The 23,426-nt window shown below is 45.6% G+C and overlaps 1 protein-coding gene across 1 annotated transcript; it reads left to right on the top strand.

The window, feature by feature from the left end:
- The first annotated feature begins 5,770 nt into the window (after nucleotides 1-5,770).
- LOC122939468 (protein QNR-71-like) lies at nucleotides 5,771-12,536 on the top strand. The gene is made up of 10 exons (XM_044295540.1): nucleotides 5,771-5,909; nucleotides 5,982-6,125; nucleotides 6,199-6,363; nucleotides 7,831-7,989; nucleotides 9,242-9,586; nucleotides 10,400-10,561; nucleotides 10,639-10,741; nucleotides 10,817-11,019; nucleotides 11,806-11,897; nucleotides 12,470-12,536. The coding sequence occupies exons 1-10, from the start codon at nucleotides 5,771-5,773 to the stop codon at nucleotides 12,518-12,520; spliced, it is 1,563 nt and encodes a 520-aa protein (XP_044151475.1). The 3' UTR covers nucleotides 12,521-12,536.
- Nucleotides 12,537-23,426: the final 10,890 nt, after the last annotated feature.

The following is a 23,426-nucleotide window of genomic DNA, read 5'->3' as shown; positions in this document are numbered from 1 at the left end:
GGTGCTGGGCCTAAATTTATGAAAATGGACTGTTGCAGTGGTGGCTGACGTGAAGCCTGATTCTCTGCTATGACATGCAGACTAATTCTCTGCTGACATGAAGACAGATTCTCTGTTACGGGACCTCTCTCCTCTGCCTGGGTGCTGGGCCTAAATATCTGACAATGGACTGTTGCAGTGGTGGCTGACATGAAGCCTCATTCTCTGCTATGACATGCAGACTAATTCTCTGCTGACGTGAAGCCAGATTGTCTGTTACGGGACCTCTCTCCTCTGCCTGTGTGCTGGGCCTAAATATATGCCAATGGACTGTTGCAGTGGTGGCTGACGTGAAGCCTCATTCTCTGCTATGACATGCAGACTAATTCTCTGCTGACGTGAAGCCAGATTGTCTGTTACGGGACCTCTCTCCTCTGCCTGTGTGCTGGGCCTAAATATATGCCAATGGACTGTTGCAGTGGTGGCTGACGTGAAGCCTCATTCTCTGCTATGACATGCAGACTAATTCTCTGCTGACATGAAGCCAGATTGTCTGTTACGGGACCTCTCTCCTCTGCCTGGGTGCTGGGCCTAAATTTATGAAAATGGACTCTTACAGTGGTGGGTGACGTGAAGCCTGATTCTCTGCTATGACATGCAGACTAATTCTCTGCTGACGTGAAGCCAGATTGTCTGTTATGGGACCTCTCTCCTCTGCCTGGGTGCTGGGCCTAAATTTATGAAAATGGACTGTTGCAGTGGTGGCTGACGTGAAGCCTGATTCTCTGCTATGACATGCAGACTAATTCTCTGCTGACATGAAGACAGATTCTCTGTTACGGGACCTCTCTCCTCTGCCTGGGTGCTGGGCCTAAATATCTGACAATGGACTGTTGAAGTGGTGGCTGACATGAAGCCTCATTCTCTGCTATGACATGCAGACTAATTCTCTGCTGACGTGAAGCCAGATTGTCTGTTACGGGACCTCTCTCCTCTGCCTGTGTGCTGGGCCTAAATATATGCCAATGGACTGTTGCAGTGGTGGCTGACGTGAAGCCTCATTCTCTGCTATGACATGCAGACTAATTCTCTGCTGACATGAAGCCAGATTGTCTGTTACGGGACCTCTCTCCTCTGCCTGGGTGCTGGGCCTAAATTTATGAAAATGGACTCTTACAGTGGTGGGTGACGTGAAGCCTGATTCTCTGCTATGACATGAAGACTGATTCTCTGCTGACATGAAGCCAGATTGTCTGTTACGGGACCTCTCTCCTCTGCCTGGGTGCTGGGCCTAAATATCTGACAATGGACTGTTGCAGTGGTGGCTGACGTGAAGCCTGATTTTCTGCTATGACATGCAGACTGATTCTCTGCTGACATGAAGCCAGATCCTCTGTTACGGGACCTCTCTCCTCTGCCTGTGTGCTGGGCCTAAATATATGCCAATGGACTGTTGCAGTGGTGGCTGACGTGAAGCCTCATTCTCTGCTATGACATGCAGACTAATTCTCTGCTGACATGAAGCCAGATTGTCTGTTACGGGACCTCTCTCCTCTGCCTGGGTGCTGGGCCTAAATATATGCCAATGGACTGTTGCAGTGGTGGCTGACGTGAAGCCTCATTCTCTGCTATGACATGCAGACTAATTCTCTGCTGACATGAAGCCAGATCCTCTGTTACGGGACCTCTCTCCTCTGCCTGTGTGCTGGGCCTAAATATATGCCAATGGACTGTTGCACTGGTGGCTGACGTGAAGCCTGATTCTCTGCTATGACATGCAGACTAATTCTCTGCTGACATGAAGCCAGATTGTCTGTTACGTGACCTCTCTCCTCTGCCTGGGTGCCGGGGCCTAAATATCTGAGAATGGACTGTTCCAGTGGTGGGTGACGGGAAGCCAGATTCTCTGCTATGGGACCTCTCTCCAATTGATTTTGGTTAATTTTTATTTATTTAATTTTTATTTTAATTCATTTCCCTATCCACATTTGTTTGCAGGGGATTTACCTACATGTTGCTGCCTTTTGCAGCCCTCTAGTCCTTTCCTGGGCTGTTTTACAGCCGTTTTAGTGCCGAAAAGTTCGGGTCCCCATTGACTTCAATGGGGTTCGGGTTCGGGACGAAGTTCGGATCGGGTTCGGATCCCGAACCCGAACATTTCCGGGAAGTTCGGCCGAACTTCTCGAACCCGAACATCCAGGTGTTCGCTCAACTCTACTTTTGATATATCTTCTGCAAAAATAAAAGTATACAAAAATTTGAGTCTGAGATTCAAGAGCACCTTTACTTGAAGTCAGACATCTTTCCCTAAGGCCTCTTTCACATGACCGTATGTCTTTTTCAGTGTTTTGCGGTCCGTTTTTCACAGATCCGTTGTTTTGTTTTTTGTTTTCGTTGTATTTCCGTTTCTGTTCTGTTTTTCTGTTTTGTTTTTCTGTATGGCATATACAGTATACAGTAATTACATAGAAAAAATTGGGCTGGGCATAACATTTTCAATAAACGGTTCCGCAAAAACAGAACGAAGACATATGGATGCATTTCGGTATGTGTTCAGTTTTTGCGGACCCATTGACTTCAGTGGAGCCACGGAACATGATTCGCGGGCAATAATAGGACATGTTCTATCTTTCAATGTGATTAGTAGAACTACAAGTAACAGCACACTGCTAGGCAATTGCACAAAGATATAAGCAAATACTAAATGAAAAATAAGCTGCTTGGTGGCCATACTTACTGCAAGGGCAGTTAGAAGCTCTTTGCGCATATAATTGATCAAAAATATGTCAGGCCCATCTATCGAACGACAAGGTGGCTTCTCATCAGATGGGGCCTACTCTAACATGCCTCTCCTGGGCTTACAGCCTAAAATCTGGGCAAAGTAGCACCAAGCTGTATCCTACGCATGCCTCTCCCAGGCTGTCAGCCTGCAATATGGGCAAAGTAGAATACAGCTATACAATCTTGAAAGCACATGGTAAATAGGCGATGGTGCACGATTGTGCTGGTTCGTTTGTTTTTCTTTCCTATTGTGACTGCCACTAGGGGGTTGGCGCCCCCAGTTGGTGAGTTTGAACCATGCACCACCGAAATAAATGGTTCCATATACGGAACGCAAAAAACGGCCCATAAACGGAAGAAAAAAAATGGTCGTGTGAAAGAGGCCTAAGGCTACTTTCACACTTGCGGCAGAGTGATCCAGCAAGCAGTTTCGTCGCCCGGAAACTGCCTGCCGGATCCGGCAAAACATTTGCCAAGTGATGGCATTAGTAAGGCTCTCCTGCACCCGACCGTTTTTCAGGTCCGCATCCGAGCCGCAGTTTTTGCAGCTCGGGTGCGGACCCATTCACTTCAATGGGGCCGCAAAAGATGCGGACAGCACTCCGTGTGCTGTCCGCATCCGTTGCTCCGTTCCGAGGCCCCGCAAAAAAAATATATTTAGCATGTCCTATTCTTGTCCGTTTTGCGGATCCTGATCAGTCTTAAAAATGCCTGATCAGTTTAAAAAAATGCATTGAAATGCCTGATCCTGCACTAATACATTCCTATGGAAAAAAATGCCGGGTCCGGGATCCAGGAAAGTCTTCAGTTTTTTTCGCCGGAGATAAAACCGTAGCATGCTACGGTTTTCTCTTTTGCCTGATCAGTCAAAATGACTGAACTGAAGACATCCTGATGCATCCTGAACGGATTACTCACCATTCAGAATGCATGGGGATAAAACTGATCAATTATTTTCCGGCATTGAGCCCCTAGGATGGAACTCTATGCCGGAAAAGGAAACTGCAAGTGTGAAAGTACACTTACTTGAAGTCAGACATCTTTCCCTAATTCCTTCACATGATGGGCCTGCAGGCTTTTCATAGACAGGAGGAGGGATCATGGGGACTGGCTGCTATTTTGTGCAGCTGTGACTTGTTGAGCCCAGTTTAAATGCTGGTGCACAGGTCCCTGCCCAGCTCATTCCCCTTCCAGGATGTTGCCTGTAGTAGTGGAAGGTCTGGTGGTGCTCTGCCTGGTCTCCAGCATTCAGGCAGGAAAATGTGAGTGAGGGTCTAACATGGTCATTTTCATGTGTCCGTGTATACAGTGGGGGGGCTAGCAGCAGTAGAGCTACAAGATCCAGACTGTACAGATGTAGCAGAGCTAAGAGGAGCTGATGATGCCACTGAAAACCTTTGGAAAAGTCTAAATAGTTTTTTACCATGTTTACTTAATGTGTTCGCTATTCCTTTTAGCTCTGCTACATCTGTATATTGATGACCTACACATTCAGACTGTATGACTGATATATAGATTGTGTAACCCCTGTGCTTGCTAATATACTGTGAAGTGTAAATCCCTCTGTTAAACTGTGTCTAAGTATTCAGCTTGTACAGACTGTCAGTGTGAACCGTGTGTCTGCTGTGGACTTCCTGCTGCAGGATTTCTGTTACATCAAATTAAAGCTGAAAAGACTTTAATTTTGTTGCACAATTATTTTTTTTTTTCAGTGCAAATCCTGTGGGTTTGTTACAATGCAGAAGGTGAAACTGGTAAATGGTGTAAACGTAAAACTTGCAGCACAGGTTATATACAGGTTCTGCTGTGGAAATGTTATGCAGCATTTGGATTAGTAATTTTTTTTATTTTTACTAACTTACTATGCTGCAGACTTTCTGCATGCAATTCCACTGAAGAACATCTGTAGCCTAATACATGTGGCCATACATGCATATGGCGGTCTGTGGCTTTTCTGACTAGATATGGTTTTTGCACCTGAATCTGTATTTGTGGATTTTATCATAGATTTGTCTCCAATCTTGGCCCTTTTGCATTGCCAATGGTGACATACAGCAGATTAAAAAATCCATATCGCAGGCTAATTTCAGTTTGGAAAACTTCCACACTATAAAGAACTTAAACTCTCATCTACTTAGTTGGTACTGCTACCCTGCAGACTTTCCGCACAATCTTTGTGGCAAATCCATGCATAATACACAATGTGCATACACCTCAAATGGCAATAAAAAAAAAAACTGCTGTCATGCTGTTCAACTACCTCCAAAATCCTGTGTGTAGCTAAACAGAACCAATGCTTCTTTACCAGTGCTGTGAATCTGAATATTCTCCCCTCATTAATGGCGGGTGGAGTCCGCTAATCTTACTACATGGCCATGAATGGTGGCCGTGCACATTGGTTGATGGGTGAACAATTCCTTAGCTGCAGCTATACATGTTGGTCCATATTGGATGTTCAAAATAGTCATAAATGTAATATGAAACCAGACAATGGATGAAATGGGATCATTATTGGACTAAATCTTTGGCCAGACATTGCAGATAAAGAAGTTGCACAAAATGGCAGCCTGTTTCACTACTTGTGGTCAGACCTATGATGGGGGAAACTGAACACTATTATTCGATGGGGTTCATCTGATGGATGTGATACTTCATTTTTATTCTGTTTCAAAGATGGAGCTGACCATAGATGAGCAGAGCTGTGGTAGCATTGTGAAGGGGCCCTCAAACGTACATGGTTAGTGTTGCACTACGTGTAGTATTAGGACAAGTATCTTTACTGTCCAGTATTTGAGCTATAGGGGTAGTATACAGTACATGGAAGCTGCAGCTCACTCCATAGAACTGCTAACTACATAACATGCTGAACTCGCAATGTCTTGCTGGCAAAGAAAATGAGGAACCTCTAAGTCCATGCATGGATCCACCTATCTACTTTGTAGAACACATTGCATTTGCAATCAATATCTATTAAATCACAATATGTAACTTAACAGGGTTTCAGGATGTAATGGGTTATGGAAGGAAATCTGGCTCTAGAGGTTCTGGCAACCACATAAATGGCTGGTCTCCTGATACCAACTCGTGGAATGAGACACTGTACCCTGCCTGGAAGTCTGGAGATGCAAGATGGGAAAACTGCTGGAAAGGTATTACTTGAGATATAACTGTAATAAAATGCATGTGACTTAAAATCCTGCTGACTTCATGTGTTTGTCCAGGTGGCAAGGTTGTGGCATTGTTGACCAGTGACAGTCCTGCGCTGATAGGGTCAAATATCACTTTTGCTGTCAACCTGCAGTTTCCCAGATGTCAGAAGGAAAATGAAGATGGAGACATTGTCTATGAAAGAGGGTGTGGAAATGGTAAATACAGTGAGACTACAGAATGTTGTATATCTAGATGTGTAGATGACATTTTACAAGGTTGTCTATTTAGATACCTCCAGCTTCCCAGACCAATATGTGTATAACTGGACCAAGTGGATAGATTTCTGTAACGAAGGAAACTGCAGCTTTGCTAACAGCTTTCCAGATGGCAGACCGTTTCCACATCCCCCTCGCTGGAGACGACACAACTTCATTTACATTTTCTTCACTCAAGGTATGTTTCTTGTGTAGTACCTGTAATCTATTTGGTGCTTTACACCTACAGGTATCTGACCATCTTCTGTCCAATGAGAACTATGGATTTACAGTTAAGAACATGTGTGTACTTGTATTGGTGCTGCTATCCCTGTAGAATCCAAAGTTCATTTGAGTGTGTGAAAGTGGCATGTTTGGGCCTGTTCCACTGTAGCTTATAACTGCTGTAAACTGGAGGGGATGTTGGGGACCCCCCCATCCCACCCACTGACCTGATATTGATGACCTATCCATGGCTGTAACTTAAACTGTACTGAAGTGTCTTACTTGTTAGAGATTAAGCAGAGGTCGTTTTTTTTTTTTTTTTTTTTTTTTTACAGTTCTTGAAGCAAAGATCACAATTAGTGATGAGCAAACTTGTGTTTTTTCAAGTTCAGCATACAGGTTTGGGTTATCTAAGGATCCCGCTACCACAGACCATACCAGATTTTGACTGCATACACCACGGAAGCCTGTAGGCAGGGTCTAGAGCATGGATTGGCAACCTTTTGGTACTCCAGTTGCTGTGAAACTAACTCCCATCATGCAAACATGACTGGCTTGTTCTAACTCCACAGAAGTGACAAGCATTCTGGGTTTGTAGTTTCTAAACGGATGGAGTGCCCAAGGTTGGTGATCCCTGGTCTAATTCACTCATTACAGACTTGGTTTTGTCTCAGTCACTGACCAAGGCATAAATGTGATAGTGGTGACTTCCAGTTTACTGTATTCTGTGGGCTTCAATGGGGTTGTCCAATCATGACAAATCGCCTATCTACAGTATAGGTAAGTATAGCAAGGTCTGACCACTGGGAACCCCCCCCCCCTCCCCGATCACAAGAATGGGATGAATCGCAGGGTCGTCTATCAGTGTGCATGGATGACTGGCTGAATAGAGAGCTGATCACTATGGATGAGCAAACTGACTTCTGATGCGTCATCTGAAGTAGATTCCCATAAAACGTTGTTGTAATACTGTGTGGAGCTGGCGCTCCATACAGTATTAGAATGTATTGGCTTTAATGTGCTGAAGTTAGTACTTCACAAAGTTTGCTAAAAAAAAAAAATAGTTGACGAGTAACTCTGATTTGGTTCCCAAAATATGATAGTTTAATTTTTTCAGATATCCATCTATCTTAAAGTCTTAAGACTTCATGAAGTAATATCTTCAGCTTACTGGAGCCAATATAAAGATTTATGCAAATTGACTTCAGATGAAGAATCCAAAGTCTATTTTGCTCATTCCTACCAATCCTGAGTGGTGGTTCAAGTCAACAGGGTCTCCAGCAGACTGACCTAATTGAGGTCCAATGTCCTGGGGATACCTTTTAAGTTGATCACCATTAAGGACTGAAAACAAAACTTATTTTAGTGTACAATGGTTTGCACATGTAGATGACTCTTGTCCACATGCCTCAGATTGAAGAATGGTGTTCTCTCTTGTCAGGCCAATATTATGGAATGATTGGGAGATCGTCTACTACTCTGTCCATTAATACTACAAACATCACTGCTGGAACGCAAATGATGGAGGTCAAGGTTTTTAGAAGAGGTTCTCATAACCACTACCCAGTTGCTACAGCAAGCAGCATTTATGTTGTAACTGGTAAGCTATGAAATCTATGTCAAGACACCAAAGATCCAGCATTTGAACAGTGGTGGCTGCTAGAGATGAGCAGACTTAATTTTGAAATTCGTTCACGCTTCTGTTACTGGTAAAAGGTGAATTGTGTTATGGATTCTGTTACTATGGACCATAATGCAATTCTATGCCTTTAGAGGCATTCTGTTATTCATTCTGTCATAATAGACAGGCCCAGTGCTATAATAAGGCAGACCAAGCGGCCGCCTTAGGGCGCTGAGAAGGATGGGGGCGGAAAAGTAAATTAATCACTTGCGTGCTGCCTGCGGCTGTTTTCCTGTGTGGTGGTCCTCATATCTTCTCTCTGGGTTCCAGAGTCCTGACAAGTTGTTTGAGGACCTTTCCCACTCTGCCAATCAGTGGCTGCAGCTGTGTCAGGGCAGTGATTTCCTGCTGAGCCAATCACTGCCCTGACACATGACACAGCTGCAGCCACTGGCTGAGTGGGAGAGGTCCTCAAACAACTTGTCAGGACTCAGGAGCCCAGAGAGAAGATGTAAGGACCACCACACAGAGGAGAAGGGGAGCTGCTGCAGACGGGAACAGGCCCAGGTGAGGAGCATAACGTTTATTTTTACACAACATTAATGGAGGGGGGAAATGTGACACAAAGGGGTGATGTAACATGGAGGGGGAGAAATATCGCATTTCTCAACCCAAAATTGGTGACTGGCAGCTAATTGTATACGAGTAAGCATACAGGGAAGACTGTTATTGATGGGACCACCCAAATGACACCTGAACAGAAGTTTAAATGTACAAATTATGGGCGTCTCTTATTAACATGAGCTTTTTTTTTTTTTTTGGGCATATATCTGTTGCAGATTCAGCAAATAACCTTTATGCCACAGCGAACTGACTCTTCCCTGCTCGTGCCAGGTCTAAAAGAGGAGGGGGTGGGCGAGAGGGAGGCCTGGCAGGCTTTTATTTTTTTGGCCTGTTTTAGCGATCGAAAATGGTCTAAATCTAAGCCAGCAAGGGACCTGGAATAGATCTAAACTTTAAATTATGTAGAGGCCAGCACCTCCTACATGCCTTGGGCATATCCACTGCCAGCACAAGGGGTATTAAGACCAGAGTCTAAAATGTCAGTCTTAAATACCCTGCGTGTTTTGCTAAATGGTGTCCCACAATCTGCTCAGCTCTAACACGCTGCCTGCAGACTTTCATCGTGACGTGTTCCCTCTAAACTTGACTACTTTTTATTTTTTAATAGATCAAGTTCCATTTTATGTGAACCTTTCACAGAAGAATGACCAGAATTCCTCAGACAGCATCTTTATTAAGGATTCCCCAATCACATTTGACATCCACATCCATGATCCAAGCAATTATCTCAAGAATTCTGAATTGACATTTGATTGGGACTATGGTGATGGGAATTGGTCATCTGTTTCCAATAACCTGGTCTCTAGTCATATTTATACCATGCTTGGAAGCTTTAGGGCTAACTTGACCATCAAAGCTGCCATTCCTGGTCCATGTAAACCTGTTAGACCCACTCCAATCTCTACACAACCTCTACCAACCATCAGTACTTTCACCACTTCCAATTCTACAGGTGAGTTGTATAAAAACAAATGTATCTAAGCTTGATATTTTATGATTAAAGGGGGTTTCCTGGCCCCTGATATTAATATAGGTCATTAATATTAAATCGGTGGGGGTCTGACACCCTACCCCAAGCACTGTGAATGGTAGTTGTGCCAGGTTACTGCAGCCCTGATCCCTTTACTTCAGTGGTAGCAGAGTTGCAGTAATCCAGCATAGCCACTACAGAGCTGTGCTTCTTGTTCTATTCAAAGTATTGGCTTTAGTGCCAGAGGCTGCCAGGAACAACTGATTGGCAGAGTGTGGGGTGTTGGAAACTCAACGACTGTATATTTATGACCTATCCTGAGGATAGGCCATCACTGTAAGGAGCCTGGAAATCCTATTTAAGCGAAGACCCATCCTCGGGTCATTATATCCAATCATGAGTGACAACCCAATCGGCTGTTCCCTGCAGCCTCTGAGTGTAGTGGCTGCGCAGGATTACTGCAGCTCAGCTACCACTGAAGTAACCTGACACAACCACCAAGCTTCCTGTTCCATTTACAGTGCTAGTTCCAGCATGGGGGGGGGGCGCAGGGTGTTGGACCCTCCCTGCTTGAATATTAGTGACTTATCAAGAGGTAGATCATGTAATATCAGGAGCCTGGAAACCCATTAAGGTTTTCTTAGGAGATACACAAATGGTATTGGGCAGTGGGATTTATCTTGTGTCCATAACATGTGTGTTTTGCCGGTGCTGCAGGTAATCCTCTGTACAAAAAAAGGTAGCAAGCCATATGTGCATGAGGACATCTTTATTTTATTTCCCCTCCCCTTGCAGATAACTCAACAGAACTACCACCATTTGAAACTGAAACTTTACCACTGACAACTGAAATGCCAAACGTTACCACTCTTTATACAACCATTCCATACACCACTTCTACTCCTGGTTGCTTCATATATAGATATGGTTATTACAGCACTAAGATTACAGTTGTAGGTAAGTTGTCGGTCACTTAGATTCTAGGCACTGTACATTCTAAGCCTAGCTATATGACTTGCTCTTTCCAACTTCAGATGGTATCCTTGAGGTCAACATTGTTGAAATGACAAGCGTTCAAGTAGCCACATCTCAGACTGAAGGCTCTCTTGTTGACTTTGTGGTGACTTGCGAAGGAAGGTATGTCTTGGCAAACAGAAGACAAACGCCCTGTAAAACTGATGTTACCTGTGTTTGATAACCTTGTTCCTTCAGTCTGCCTATAGATGCCTGCACGGTAGTCTCGGATGCCAGTTGCATGATTCCCCAGGACATGGTTTGTGAAGAAGTTCCATCTTCTGATCAATGCTTGGTGATCCTAAGAAGAGCATTTGAGCCAGGATCTTACTGTGTGAATATCACACTAAGTGATGGTGCAAGTTTGGCTCTTGCTAGTACGCTGGTGTCTATAGATGATGGTAAGTGACACCCTATTGGTTTTAGTGTCCATAGGATTGACGGCCTGAAGTAGCTCACACTGTAAAAGCTTCCAATGTATGTTAACCCCTATCGGGCACATTTCAGGGTTCTACAAATTTAATACAGCAAATTGCTGTCTCAACTGTTTATGGCCTTGTTTACACATGCAGATATCATCCCAAATATCAGGGATGAGTGTTTCTATAAACTCCTGATCCCAATAATTGCCTGGTGCAAAAGCTTTTGGTGTTTAGGTCTTTCAGCTAGCTGCTAGGATCAGTTTCTGTTTAAATGGGATCTGCTGCCCAAAAAAGAAATTATGGGCACAAACAATGATTGTAGCAATCACTTGTCCCCCATACAGCAGAGGTGGTTTCTGTATGTAAATGCATCTCTTAACTCCACTGACTATTGGGTAACTATCAGGAACATCTGGTTCACTCAACTACCTGAAACATAGGTATATAGACCTTTGTAAAAGGGTTCTCTGGAAGTTACTTTAAAATGGCTATGATGCTGCCAGACATTTTGAATCTGTCCTGGAGAACCCTTTTAAGTGAGTTTCACCTCTTCATATTCTAGGCATACATTCACAACAAGGAGTGACAGTGCACCTTGTTAGTCCAATCTGCTTCCTCTGACTACCCTCTCCCAACCATCAGTGTTTCCTTAACTTTCGAAAGCTTGACTTGAAGATAGTCACTTGCATCCAACTATTACATTTGTGCAACAGTTCTCAAATGAGGTATCAAGAAATAATGTAGATTTCCCTTTCTGCCCTCTAGGTTCTAAAACTGCAGCAGACTGTTTCTGCAGTACTTGTTCCTCTTGCTTTGGTTGCACTTGTTGCTGTGGTGATTGGTATCACCCTTTACAGGTAAGTTTATACTCCTGCATTAATTTTGACTTTTTCATTTGACCTCTTAGTATCTCTTTACAGCTCAACTCTTTCTTCCAACCAGCCTTATGGCAGGTGCCAATATTTTCACTTGTCTGGCCAGGAATCCTGAGGCGATATCCAGAAATCTACTGAAGTGTTCTAGAGATTAGCCTGCACAGTGTAGACTTGGATTAAAACGTCAAAAAAATTGCACTAGTGGAAAACTCTGAATAGTCTGGCCCAGTTTATGCAACTTGCAGTTGACTGACTTTCCACTATTTTGTTTGACCAGGGGGCATAGCCTTCCAATGTGGTGCAAAGCATGTATGCCAGTCTGATTTGGTGCAAACTGCACCAGAATATTTCTAAACCTAATGAGCCAAATTGAATCCTTTTTTAATAGAACAAGGTCTAGGTGCACTCACATTACTAAAAACAGGCCAGTGTTTCATGTGGAGAGCCCATACGTTGAAACTGGCTATAATCTAGCAAAACTCCTGGGCACAACTGCTGCATGTAATTTTGATTCTATCGATTTACTGGTATTAAGCAAACTGCCTTTTATCTAGGAAATACAAGGAATACAAACCAATTGCAAATGCTTCAGATGGAAGAAGTGATCAAGGCATCATTGTGTACGTCAGTCAGATCAAAGATGTTCACTTCAAAAAAAGCAACGAGCGTGATCCTCTTCTGAAAAGCAAGGCTGCAATAATATAAGATTCTTAAGACTCCGAATGTCTGCCATATCTTGGTATGCTGCTGCTTGGTCCATCTCAGTCATAAAGCTGTAGTAGAAATACTTGTTAATAAAGTGTTTCCTTTAACTGGTGTGGTGTCTAAAATGGGTAATGGTTACAACCTGGTAATTCTTGCAGTCAGAGGCCGTCTGGAACACAAGGTTAATATACATTTATCCCTCCTCCAGTTCAGTATTACAGTAGACAATCCATACATAAGGTTTAATTTATGGAAAGATCCATCCCCATGTAAGTCAATGTGGATGGATCTGTTTTCTCTGGCACAATAGAAAATGGATCCGTCCCCCATTCACTTTCAATGGTGTTTAAGACGGATCTGTCATGGCTATAGAAGACATAATACAACCGGATCCATTCATGAAAGATGCATGTGGTTGTATTGTAACGGAAGCGTTTCTATGACAGATCCACAAAAACGCTAGTGTGAAAGTACAGGAAACACTGGTGTTGTGGGACTTTAAAACCTTCTCTATTCCTGCCCCTACAGAGGTCAATCTTGAATGCGATCATGATGATGCTATGGAAAAAGTTCTTAAAAAAAAAAAAATAAAAAAAAAAAATTGAAGGTGGTCCCTCTCTTAAACCAGTTTCTGTCCCGAGGAGTAGGAGGCGGTCTCTCCATGGGTGCTGTCATAGGCTGGGGGGGGGGAAGATGTTTAACCCAAAACACCATTAAGAACTACAATTTGTACTGGGGGGGACCTTGGTCAGTAAGGCCCAAAACAGGCTGGTCACTAAGGCAGTGTGGGGGGGGGGAGATGAGAATTATATATATTTTTTTTTTTTTTTTTTTTTTTTTTACCTGGATTCTTGGATCGTTTAGGATCACGGTGTCCTTCCTCCCATGGTCCTGGACAGGGGCTGGATCAGGAGGGCTCGCTCCAGTAGATCTGGAGTGACATCTCCCACCTTGCCTCTGGTAGGTTAAGCCGGGTTTTGCATGCCCGACATGTCGTCCGCGTAGTGATGTCACTTCCAGTGGATGGAGTGACGCAGGGCAGTATGCAGCGTTCTGGCTGACCTAAAGGGGGCTGAAACAGTAACCCAGCTGGATCACCCTACATTGTTGGGACTAGACCAGTGTTCTCCTAAGGAGTCAGACGCTCCATTGCTGCCATCGGTAAGTTCCTGGTGGAAAGATTACTTATTGACTTCTCATAATGTGTGTTGGTCAGGGAGTCTGGCCCCCCCCCCCCCCCCTCCTTAAACCATGTTGTATTATAAAATGGAAATGGGGTAGATCCCTTTTCATATGAAGTGCCTTCTGAGTCATTTTTACTTCTAGGTCTCAAAGGATGCACTAAAGAAGGTAAGAAGTCGCTCAAATGCATTTCTTGTAACATATGGCTTCAGGATAATTACCCCAAAAAACTGCAAAGTTTGCATTACTAGTATCTTTTGTGATGTAACTCCCTCACTAAGGGAAGAATTTTGAATGATACAGGAAGAAGTAAAATCCTCCTTGTCTCAATTGTCTACTACTCCTGGGAATCCTCCTTCTCCCAAAGGAGAAAGTTGATATCATATTCATCCTCAGATTCTGAGGACCTTGTTGATGATGCTTCCACTTTAAAAACGGGAAGACTAGGAGGGGGCTTCTGAACCAGAATCCTCTAAGTAATAGAAGATTTCATTATTCTATGAACGATATGGCAGATCTGTTGAAAGCAGTCAGATCTACTATGGGGGTAGAGGAAGTGCAGAAATCTCGCTCCATTCAAGATGACATTTTTGGGTATCTACGAGCCAAAAAAACATGCAGAACCTCCTGGACAGCATCCATTTTAGATTCATTCGGAAGCTGCATTCTCAGTGAGAGGAGGGACAGTGCTGCTGCTGATTCAATAGGGAAAGCGTTAGCTAGGGCAGTGTTCTGTGTCCACAGACTCATCTGCTGGAAAAAAAACAGCGTCCTGACAGCACCCCAAAAAGCCCTTTTCAGGGATGGTACATCAGTCTGATATTTTTTTAATATGTGTATATATATATTGCAGTTGCCTGGCTGCACCTGTGAGAGGCTGCAGGCTCAGTCAGACAGCACTGCGTGCACACCATTCATACAGGGTGTGACAGAAAATACCTCGCAGATAAAAATAAATTTATATTTAATATTTTTAAGTGATATAATCAGTTGCAAGCCAGTGTGTCAGGCTCAACAGACTGTATTGTGGCTAGGCCTCCACTCATACTGTTACAGGGTGTCATTCACTCAAATACCTTGCAAATAAAAAAATTTATATTTAATATTTTTCTGTGATATAATCACAGTTGCAAGCCCGTGTGTGTCAGGCCCACACAGACTGTACTGTGCCCACTGCCTACCACTTATATAGGGATGCACAGTACCTTGCACGCATAGTACCACTTATCTAAAAAAATAAATAAATGCCAGGCAGAGGCAGGCCACCCTGCAGAGGCCGTCGTGGTGCTGTGATTTCCACTGGCCCTGGAATAGTGTTCAGAGGCCACGTACCCTGAACCCAAAAAACTCGGAGAAAATAGTTGACTGGCTTACACAGGACACCCAATCTTCAACAGCTTCCTTGACGCACCATCCTCCTCCAGCTCAGCTTTGCTCACCTGCTCTCAAGTTACCACTCGCCCGCCGCCACCACAGCCGCTTCACTTGATCCCTCAGAGGAGTTATTTACACATCAGTTGGATGAAATTAGTGATGCGCAACCATTATTGCGAGAGGATGTAGATAACAGGGATATGTCTGTCAGGCAGCATTACACACACATGGACGTACAGTGTGATGATGATGTTGTACCCGCTGCTGCTTCCTTTGCTGAGGTGTCAGATACAAGTGAAGTGGTTGATGATGACCATGTGTCCGTGGGTGCCTGCTCGAAGAGAAAAAGAAGAGGGGGAAAGTTCAGAAGGGGAGACAGAGAGAAGGAGGAGACGAGTTGGAAGCAGGGGGAGGTCGTCGCAAGGATCTAGTGGCACAGTCAGACAGCATGTATCTGCACCCGGGGTCAGCCAGACAGCACGCCAATCAACGCATAGTGTTGCCACCACCAGAATGCCGTCATTGCAAAGCTCAGCAGTGTGGCATTTTTTTTGTGTCTGCCTCTGACAACAGCGATGCTATTTGCAACCTGTGCCAAAAGAAACAGAGTCTTGGGAAATCCAACACCCACCTAGGTACAACTGCTTTGCAAGGCATATGATCGCACATCACAAACGCTTATGGGATCAACACATGATGACGAGTAGAAGCAGCACACAAGCTCAAAGCCACCATCCTCCTCCTGGTCCAGCATCTTCAGCCACGTCAACCACTGCTGTCCCTCTTGCCCCCTCTCAACCACCCGCCACTCCGCCTCACCTTCAGCAGTTCCATCTCATCTGCCCACAGTCAGGTGTCTGTAAAGGAAATGTTTGAGCGTAAGAAGCCAATGTCACAAAGTCACCCCCTTGCCCGGCGTCTGACAGCTGGCTTGACAGAACTCTTAGCCCGCCAGCTTTTACTATACCAGCTGGTGGAGTCTGAGGCCTTAAAAAAAATTGTCGCTATTGGGACACCACAGTGGAAGGTACCCGGACAATTTTTTTTTTTTTTTTATTTTTTTTTTTTAAAGGCAATCCCAAACCTCTACTCAGTGATTGAAAAGGAAGTCCTGGCATACAGTGTTTGGGCAAGGGTCCATCTCGCCACTGATACCTGGTCTGCAAAGCACGGTCAGGGCAGGTATATCACCTACACTGCGCATTGGGTCAACCTGCTGACGGCTGCCAAGCATGGAATGCGTGGCTCTGCAGCGGAGTTGGTGACACTGCCACGACTTGCAGGCAGGCCTACTGCCACCTCCTCCTACTCCATCCTCTTCCATAACCTCCTCGGCTGAGTCCTCTTCTGCTGCGGCGTCTGGCTGCACATCAACTGAATCCCCCCAGCTCCCCAGGGGCTATTCCACATCCCGGATATGACAGTGTCACGCTGTCTTGGGGTTGACTTGCCTGAAAGCAGAGAGCCACACCGGACCAGCACTCCTGTCCGCCCTGAATGCACCAACTGGAGATCGGCAAAGTGGTGTGTGACAATGGAAGCAATTTGTTGGTGGCATTGAATTCGGGCAAGTTGTCACATGTGCCATGCATGGCACATGTGTTGAATCTCGTCGTACAACGCTTTGTGTCTAAGTACCCAGGCTTACAGGACGTCCTCAAGCAGGCCAGGAAGGTGTGTGATCATTTCAGGCGTTCCTACACGGCCATGGCGCACTTTTCAGACATTCAGCGCCGAAACAACATGCCAGTGAGGCGCTTGATTTGCGACAGCCCGACATGTTGGAATTCAACATTCCTAATGTTCGACCGCCTGCTTCAACAAGAAAAAGCCGTCAACGAGTATTTGTATGACCGGGGTGCTAGGACAGCCTCTGCGGAGCAGGGAATTTTTGCCACGTTACTGGACACTCATGCGCAATGCCTGTAGGCTCATGCGTCCTTTTGAGGAGGTGACAAACCTAGTTAGTCACACTGAAGGCACCATCAGCAACCTCATCCCATTTGTTTTCTTACTGGAGCGTGCCCTGCGAAGAATGCTGGATCAGGCTTTGGATGAGCGTGAAGAGGAAGAGTTGTGTTCACCATCACCACCAGAAACAGCCTTGTCATCGTCGCTTGCCGGACCTGCGGCAACGCTGGAAGAGGAGTATGAGGAAGAGGAGTCAGAGGAGGAATGTGGCTTTGAGGAGGAGGAAGACCAACCACAGCAGGCATCCCAGGGTGCTCATTGTTGTCACCTATCTGGGACCCGTGGTGATGTACGTGGCTAGGGGGAAGAACAGACCGTCAATGACATTAGTGAGGACGAGGAACGGGAAATGAGTAGCTCGGCATCCAACCTTGTGCAAATGGGGTCTTTCATGCTGTCATGTCTGTTGAGGGACCCTCGTATAAAAAGGATGAAGGAGAACGACCTGTACTGGGTAGCCACGCTACTAGACCCCCGGTATAAGCAGAAAGTGGCTGAAATGTTACCAAATTACCAAAAGTCAGAAAGGATGCAACAGTTCAAAACCAAACTAAAAAATATGCTTTACACAGCTTATAAGGGGGATGTCACACCACAACGGGAATCTAACAGGGGAAGAGGTGAAAGTAATCCTCCTCCTACCACGACCACGGTGGCAAGGACAGGACGCTTTACAGATGTGTTGTTGGTGGAGGACATGCAGAGCTTTTTCAGTCCTACACATCGCCACAGCACTTCGGGATCCAGCCTTAGAGAATGACTCGACCGACAGGTAGCAGACTACCTCACCTTAACTGCAGATATCGACACTCTGAGGAGCGATGAACCCCTTGACTACTGGGTGTGCAGGCTTGACCTGTGGCCTGAACCAGTTTGCGATAGAACTTCTGGCCTGCTCCGCTTCAAGTGTCCTGTCAGAAAGGAAAAAAAAAAGATGCACAGGTCTAGCTTAGAGCCTTGACCAAAATAATCCCAAAATATATGGAGTAATTGGACTGATCCCTTATTGGGGACCAAAGGGAATAAAACTTAACATTTAATGGTAATTAGATTAGAATAAATGGCACAAAAAAGGATACAAAAATTAGACAAGCCCGGATAGGGCCAAAAGACAAATGCACGACAATATACCAGTGTATAGAATGGAACGTTCTCACCCGGATAGTTGATGGACGGACAGGTCTGTATGGACAAAGCCCGGTTGGTGATGCCTCAGGGGAGAAGTCCGATTCTTGGAGGGTGGTGATCACTGGAGAGCGTGCGTTAAAGATGGTACCGAGATTTGCTAGATGGTAGGCAAAGTCGGGAAAATTAGTCTCTAGTGTGTCCCTAAAAGAAGGGGGCTAGTAGACCCTACCTACCTATACGGAGTACTTGCTCCGCAAGGAGCGACCCCGTCCGGATACCTAACCCTGCGGGCCGGTGTCCCTAATATGCCCTATAGGTGTCCCGACGTGTCACGTTTCAGTTGGAAAAACTCATCAGGGGACGTAAAAAAGTACAGGGTGACAGGCAATGTGGCGCCTGAAAAATGAGCAATACTAGTAGCCAGACGGGCTAGAAGGGCTGGCTACAAGTATAAGAGCTGAGTCATTAAGCCAAATCAATGGCTAACAGACACTGAAGAATGGTCCAGTGGGGCCTATTCAAGCTCAGGGTAGTGGCCAGGCCAGTGGGACCGGACAACAAAAAATATATCCTAACAGCAGGACCGCAAGTGCTGGCAAGCCAGTGGGCTGTCTAGGCACATAGAAAAAGCGCTGCAGAGCGCAGTGCGGTCGCTGTGGGGCCCAAGTCAAGGGGTATAGATTCAGGGGCTGTCGGCACTTCTTACCTAAAAAGCGCCGTTTATAAAGGGAAGAGTGCAGCGCGCTCATGACCAAGGCACGCCCCCCAAAAGTCACGTGGAGACCGGGAAGGCTAGGTCACGTAAGCAATTCTCCCGTGTGCCGTGAAGCGCAGCGTCAAGCGGCGTGTGCGTTCCAGGTGCCGTCACAGGGGCCGCACAGATGGAGCTGTGTGCAGCGCCGGGGGCGGAGACAACGTGGAAAGCAAACGTCAGCCGTCGCTGCTGGAATGGCACGCAGGAGGGTAGGAGGGACAATAGTGGTAAAGCCTGGGGGCGGGCTGGCTGCCTAGCAATGGGACGCCATATTAAATTATACGGAGAACTAGTCGCTGCAAAAAGAGACCAGCGTGTCAGCGGTCTCAGTAATAAAGCAAGGTTAATGCTGGGTTCATCAGAGCTACTTGGGGAAGGGAAACAAAAGCAAATAAGCCCAGCTGCAATAACAACGGGCCGGTGGTGAGGCCAGGAGACACAGGGGACAAAGAGTATGATAATTGAATATAATCAATATTATATTATATTGTATTAAATTAAATCCAGGAGTAATGGAAAAAAGGGGACAAATACTTGATCAGATGATCACAAGAAACAGCTGAAGTTAAGCTGTTCGTTAAGTCCCAAGGGTGTCATAGATTTAAGATAATAGATCCAGCGGAGTTCCCGCTGAAGGATCACCCGGTCCCAATCACCCCCACGGCGTGGATGGAGGACCCGGTCAATGCCCATAAATGACACACGGGCAGTGCCGTTATGATGAATGCGGATGTGATTGGCTTTTGGCGTGTCCTTGCCCTTAGATATGTCTTTAAGGTGTTCACCCACCCGCCTGCGAAACTCGCGGATAGTCTTACCAACATATTCCTTACCGCATTCGCAGGCGAGGCGGTAGATCACACCACGGGTCCTACAGTTGATGAAGTGGTTAATGGTATAGACCTTTCCAGTGTTGTTACTGCGGAAGGTCCTACCCGTTTGCAGATGGCTGCATGCAATGCACCCACTGCATCTGTAGCAGCCTTTGATGTTTGACTGCAACCATGCAGAACCCGAGGGTACAGGCGGTATGAATTTGCTTGAGACCAACTTATCACGGAGGTTACGACCCCTGCGATAAGTGATGTTGGGATATGGTCCCAAGACCTCTCTGAGGTCTGGATCCATCATTATGGGCATTGACCGGGTCCTCCCTCCACGCCGGGGGGGGAGATTGGGACCGGGTGATCCTTCAGCGGGAACTCCGCTGGATCTATTATCTTAAATCTATGACACCCTTGGGACTTAACGAACAGCTTAACTTCAGCTGTTTCTTGTGACCATCTGATCACGTATTTGTCCCCTTTTTTCCATTACTCCTGGATTTAATTTAATACAATATAATATAATATTGATTATATTCAATTATCATACTCTTTGTCCCCTGTGTCTCCTGGCCTCACCACCGGCCCGTTGTTATTGCAGCTGGGCTTATTTGCTTTTGTTTCCCTTCCTCAAGTAGCTCTGATGAGTCCCGTTGCTAGGCAGCCAGCCCGCCCCCAGGCTTTACCACTATTGTCCCTCCTACCCTCCTGCGTGCCATCCAGCAGCGGCGGCTGACGTTTGCGTTCCATGTTGCTGCACACAGCTCCATCTGTGCGGCCCCTGTGACGGCACCTGGAACGCACACGCCGCTTGACGCTGCGCTTCACGGCACACGGGAGAATTGCTCACGTGACCTAGCCTTCCCGGTTTCCACGTGACTTTTGGGGGGCGTGCCTTGGTCATGAGCGCGCTGCGCTCTTCCCTTTATAAACGGCGCTTTTTAGGTAAGCAGTGCCGACAGCCCCTGAATCTATACACCTTGACTTGGGCCCCACAGCGACCGCACTGCGCTCTGCAGCGCTTTTTCTATGTGCCTAGACAGCCCACTGGCTTGCCAGCACTTGCGGTACTGCTGTTAGGAGATTTTTTGTTGTCCGGTCCCATTGGCCTGGCCACTGTACCCTGAGCTTGAATAGGCCCCCACTGGACCATTCTTCAGTGTCTGTTAGCCATTGATTTGGCTTAATGACTCAGCTCTTATACTTGTAGCCAGCCCTTCTAGCCCGTCTGGCTACTAGTATTGCTCATTTTTCAGGCGCCACATTGCCTGTCACCCTGTACTTTTTTACGTCCCCTGATGAGTTTTTCTAACTGAAACGTGACACGTCGGGACACCTATAGGGCATATTAGGGACACCGGCCCGCACCAGGGTTAGGTATCCGGACGGAGCAAGTACTCCGTATAGGTAGGTAGGGTCTACTAGCCCCCTCCCCCTTCTTTTAGGGACACACTAGGGACTAATTTTCCCGACCTTGCCTACCATCTAGCAAATCTCGGTACCATCCTTAACGCACGCTCTCCAGTGATCACCACCCTCCAAGAATCGGACTTCTCCCCTGAGGCATCACCAACCGGGCTTCGTCCATACAGACCTGTCCGTCCATCAACTATCCGGGTGAGAACGTTCCATTCTATACACTGGTATATTGTCGTGCATTTGTCTTTTGGCCTATCCGGGCTTGTCTAATTTTTGTATCCTTTTTTGTGCCATTTATTCTAATCTAATTACCATTAAATGTTAAGTTTTATTCCCTTCGGTCCCCAATAAGGGATCAGTCCAATTACTCCTGTTAGAAAGGACCTTCAGTGCAGCAGGAGGCATTGTCACTGACAAAAGAAGTCACCTCTCAAAAAAGTGTTGATTACCTCATGTCATTAAGATGAATGAGGCATGGGTCCTGAAGGGACTGACAGTGGGGGATACGTTTGACTAACAAAAGGCCTGATGACATGCCTTGGCCTTAAAATGGTCCCCACGCTGCTGTATTTAATGTCTGCATACCGGATGACTTTCGTGAATTTTCCGCCACCAACTAGGGTTCAAGACGCAATGTTTTAGTCACCTTTCTGCCTGGAAAACATCAGCAGCGGCTGCAACAATACCTAATTTTTCAGGCATGTGTACATGCCTAATTTTTCTGGCCTCTAGTACTGCACTGTGGCTGCAAAAACAAAACAAACAAAAAAAGACACATACATATGTGTCACTTCCCCTTCGTGATCAGTACCTTGTTGTGGTGAAGGGGCTTGCGTATCACAATGAAGCGATCATCACCTCTATGAGTGTGTTAGCAATGTTGCCACACCCCAGATAAAGCCGTGTGGCAATGTTGCCACACCCCAGATAAAGCGATCGGCTGGATAATTTTTCATAGAAAAAACATTTTTTTTAAGTTGTATGGGTTTTTAATACATAAAATAAAAAAAATCATAATAAAGTCTCTTAATAGTTTATTAGAAATAATGCAGACAATTTAAAAAATCCCCATCAATTCCAATACAAAGCAAGTACAGAGCTCAGAACAAAATTATTTCAGGAAGTCGTTTATTCGACAATGATTAATCAATTCGACACACGTCCCCGGATAGGGGACGTAACAGGGATTAAACTGATAGGAATAGTACTAGTTAAAACACCACTCATATAGGGTGTCACAGCACATTGCTCCGTACACGCGCAGTGCCCCAACTTGGGAGTAAGAGGACCGACCAATCTGCCTTTTCCATCTCCCGGTTCCTAAAATCAATTCAGTTTGGTGTATCAGAGTTTGGTCTGTCACTGTGAAGGCAGTCGAAGGTACCCGGCCTAAATTTTTTTTTCACAAAAGGCAATCCCTGATATGGGACGTAACAGGGATTAAACTGATGAGAATAGTACTACAGAAAATACCACTCATATCGGGTGTGACAGTAAATTGCACAGCCCAGACGCAGTGTCCGTGGCGTGGATTCAAACAAAGGGGAGGGAGCCAGCGCTTTTTCAACCATCTCCCCGTTCGAAAAATCAATTTAATAAATGGACCCCAAATTAGGGGACGTCACGTAACAGGGATTAAACTGATGAGTATAGTACTACAGAAAATACCACTCATATTGGGTGTGACAGTAAATTGCACGGCGCAGATGCAGTGACCGTGGTGTGGATTCAAACAAAGGGGAGGGAGCCAGCGCTTTTTTAACCATCTCCCCGTTCGAAAAATCAATTCAATTCACCTTTCGGGGACCCTTGGTGTTGTACGTGGCTTGGTCGAGGAAGAAACCTTCAATGACATCAACGGGACATGGCTAGCTTGGTATCCAACCTTGTGCAAATGGGAAGTTTGCGGTTGGGCAAATGGACTGTTTGCGGTTGTTTGCGGTGCATTAAAAGGGGAGTTTGGTCTGTCAATGTCTGTGAAGCGGGCTTAACCCTTACACTACCTGATCGATACAACATCATACCTGATCGTATACACACACTGGATGTTTTAAACCACGTTGTTCAAAAAAAATTGGGATTCTTAGGTGATTTATGCCCTTTATGGATTAAAATCCAACTCTGCGTCAACTATGTAATTTTCCATGGGAGTTT

The sequence above is a fragment of the Bufo gargarizans genome, chromosome 5 (assembly GCF_014858855.1).
Source record: "Bufo gargarizans isolate SCDJY-AF-19 chromosome 5, ASM1485885v1, whole genome shotgun sequence".
Lineage (NCBI taxonomy): Eukaryota > Metazoa > Chordata > Amphibia > Anura > Bufonidae > Bufo > Bufo gargarizans.
The sequence above is the reverse complement of the archived record's forward strand: the minus strand, read 5'-3'. Positions and strand labels throughout refer to the sequence as shown.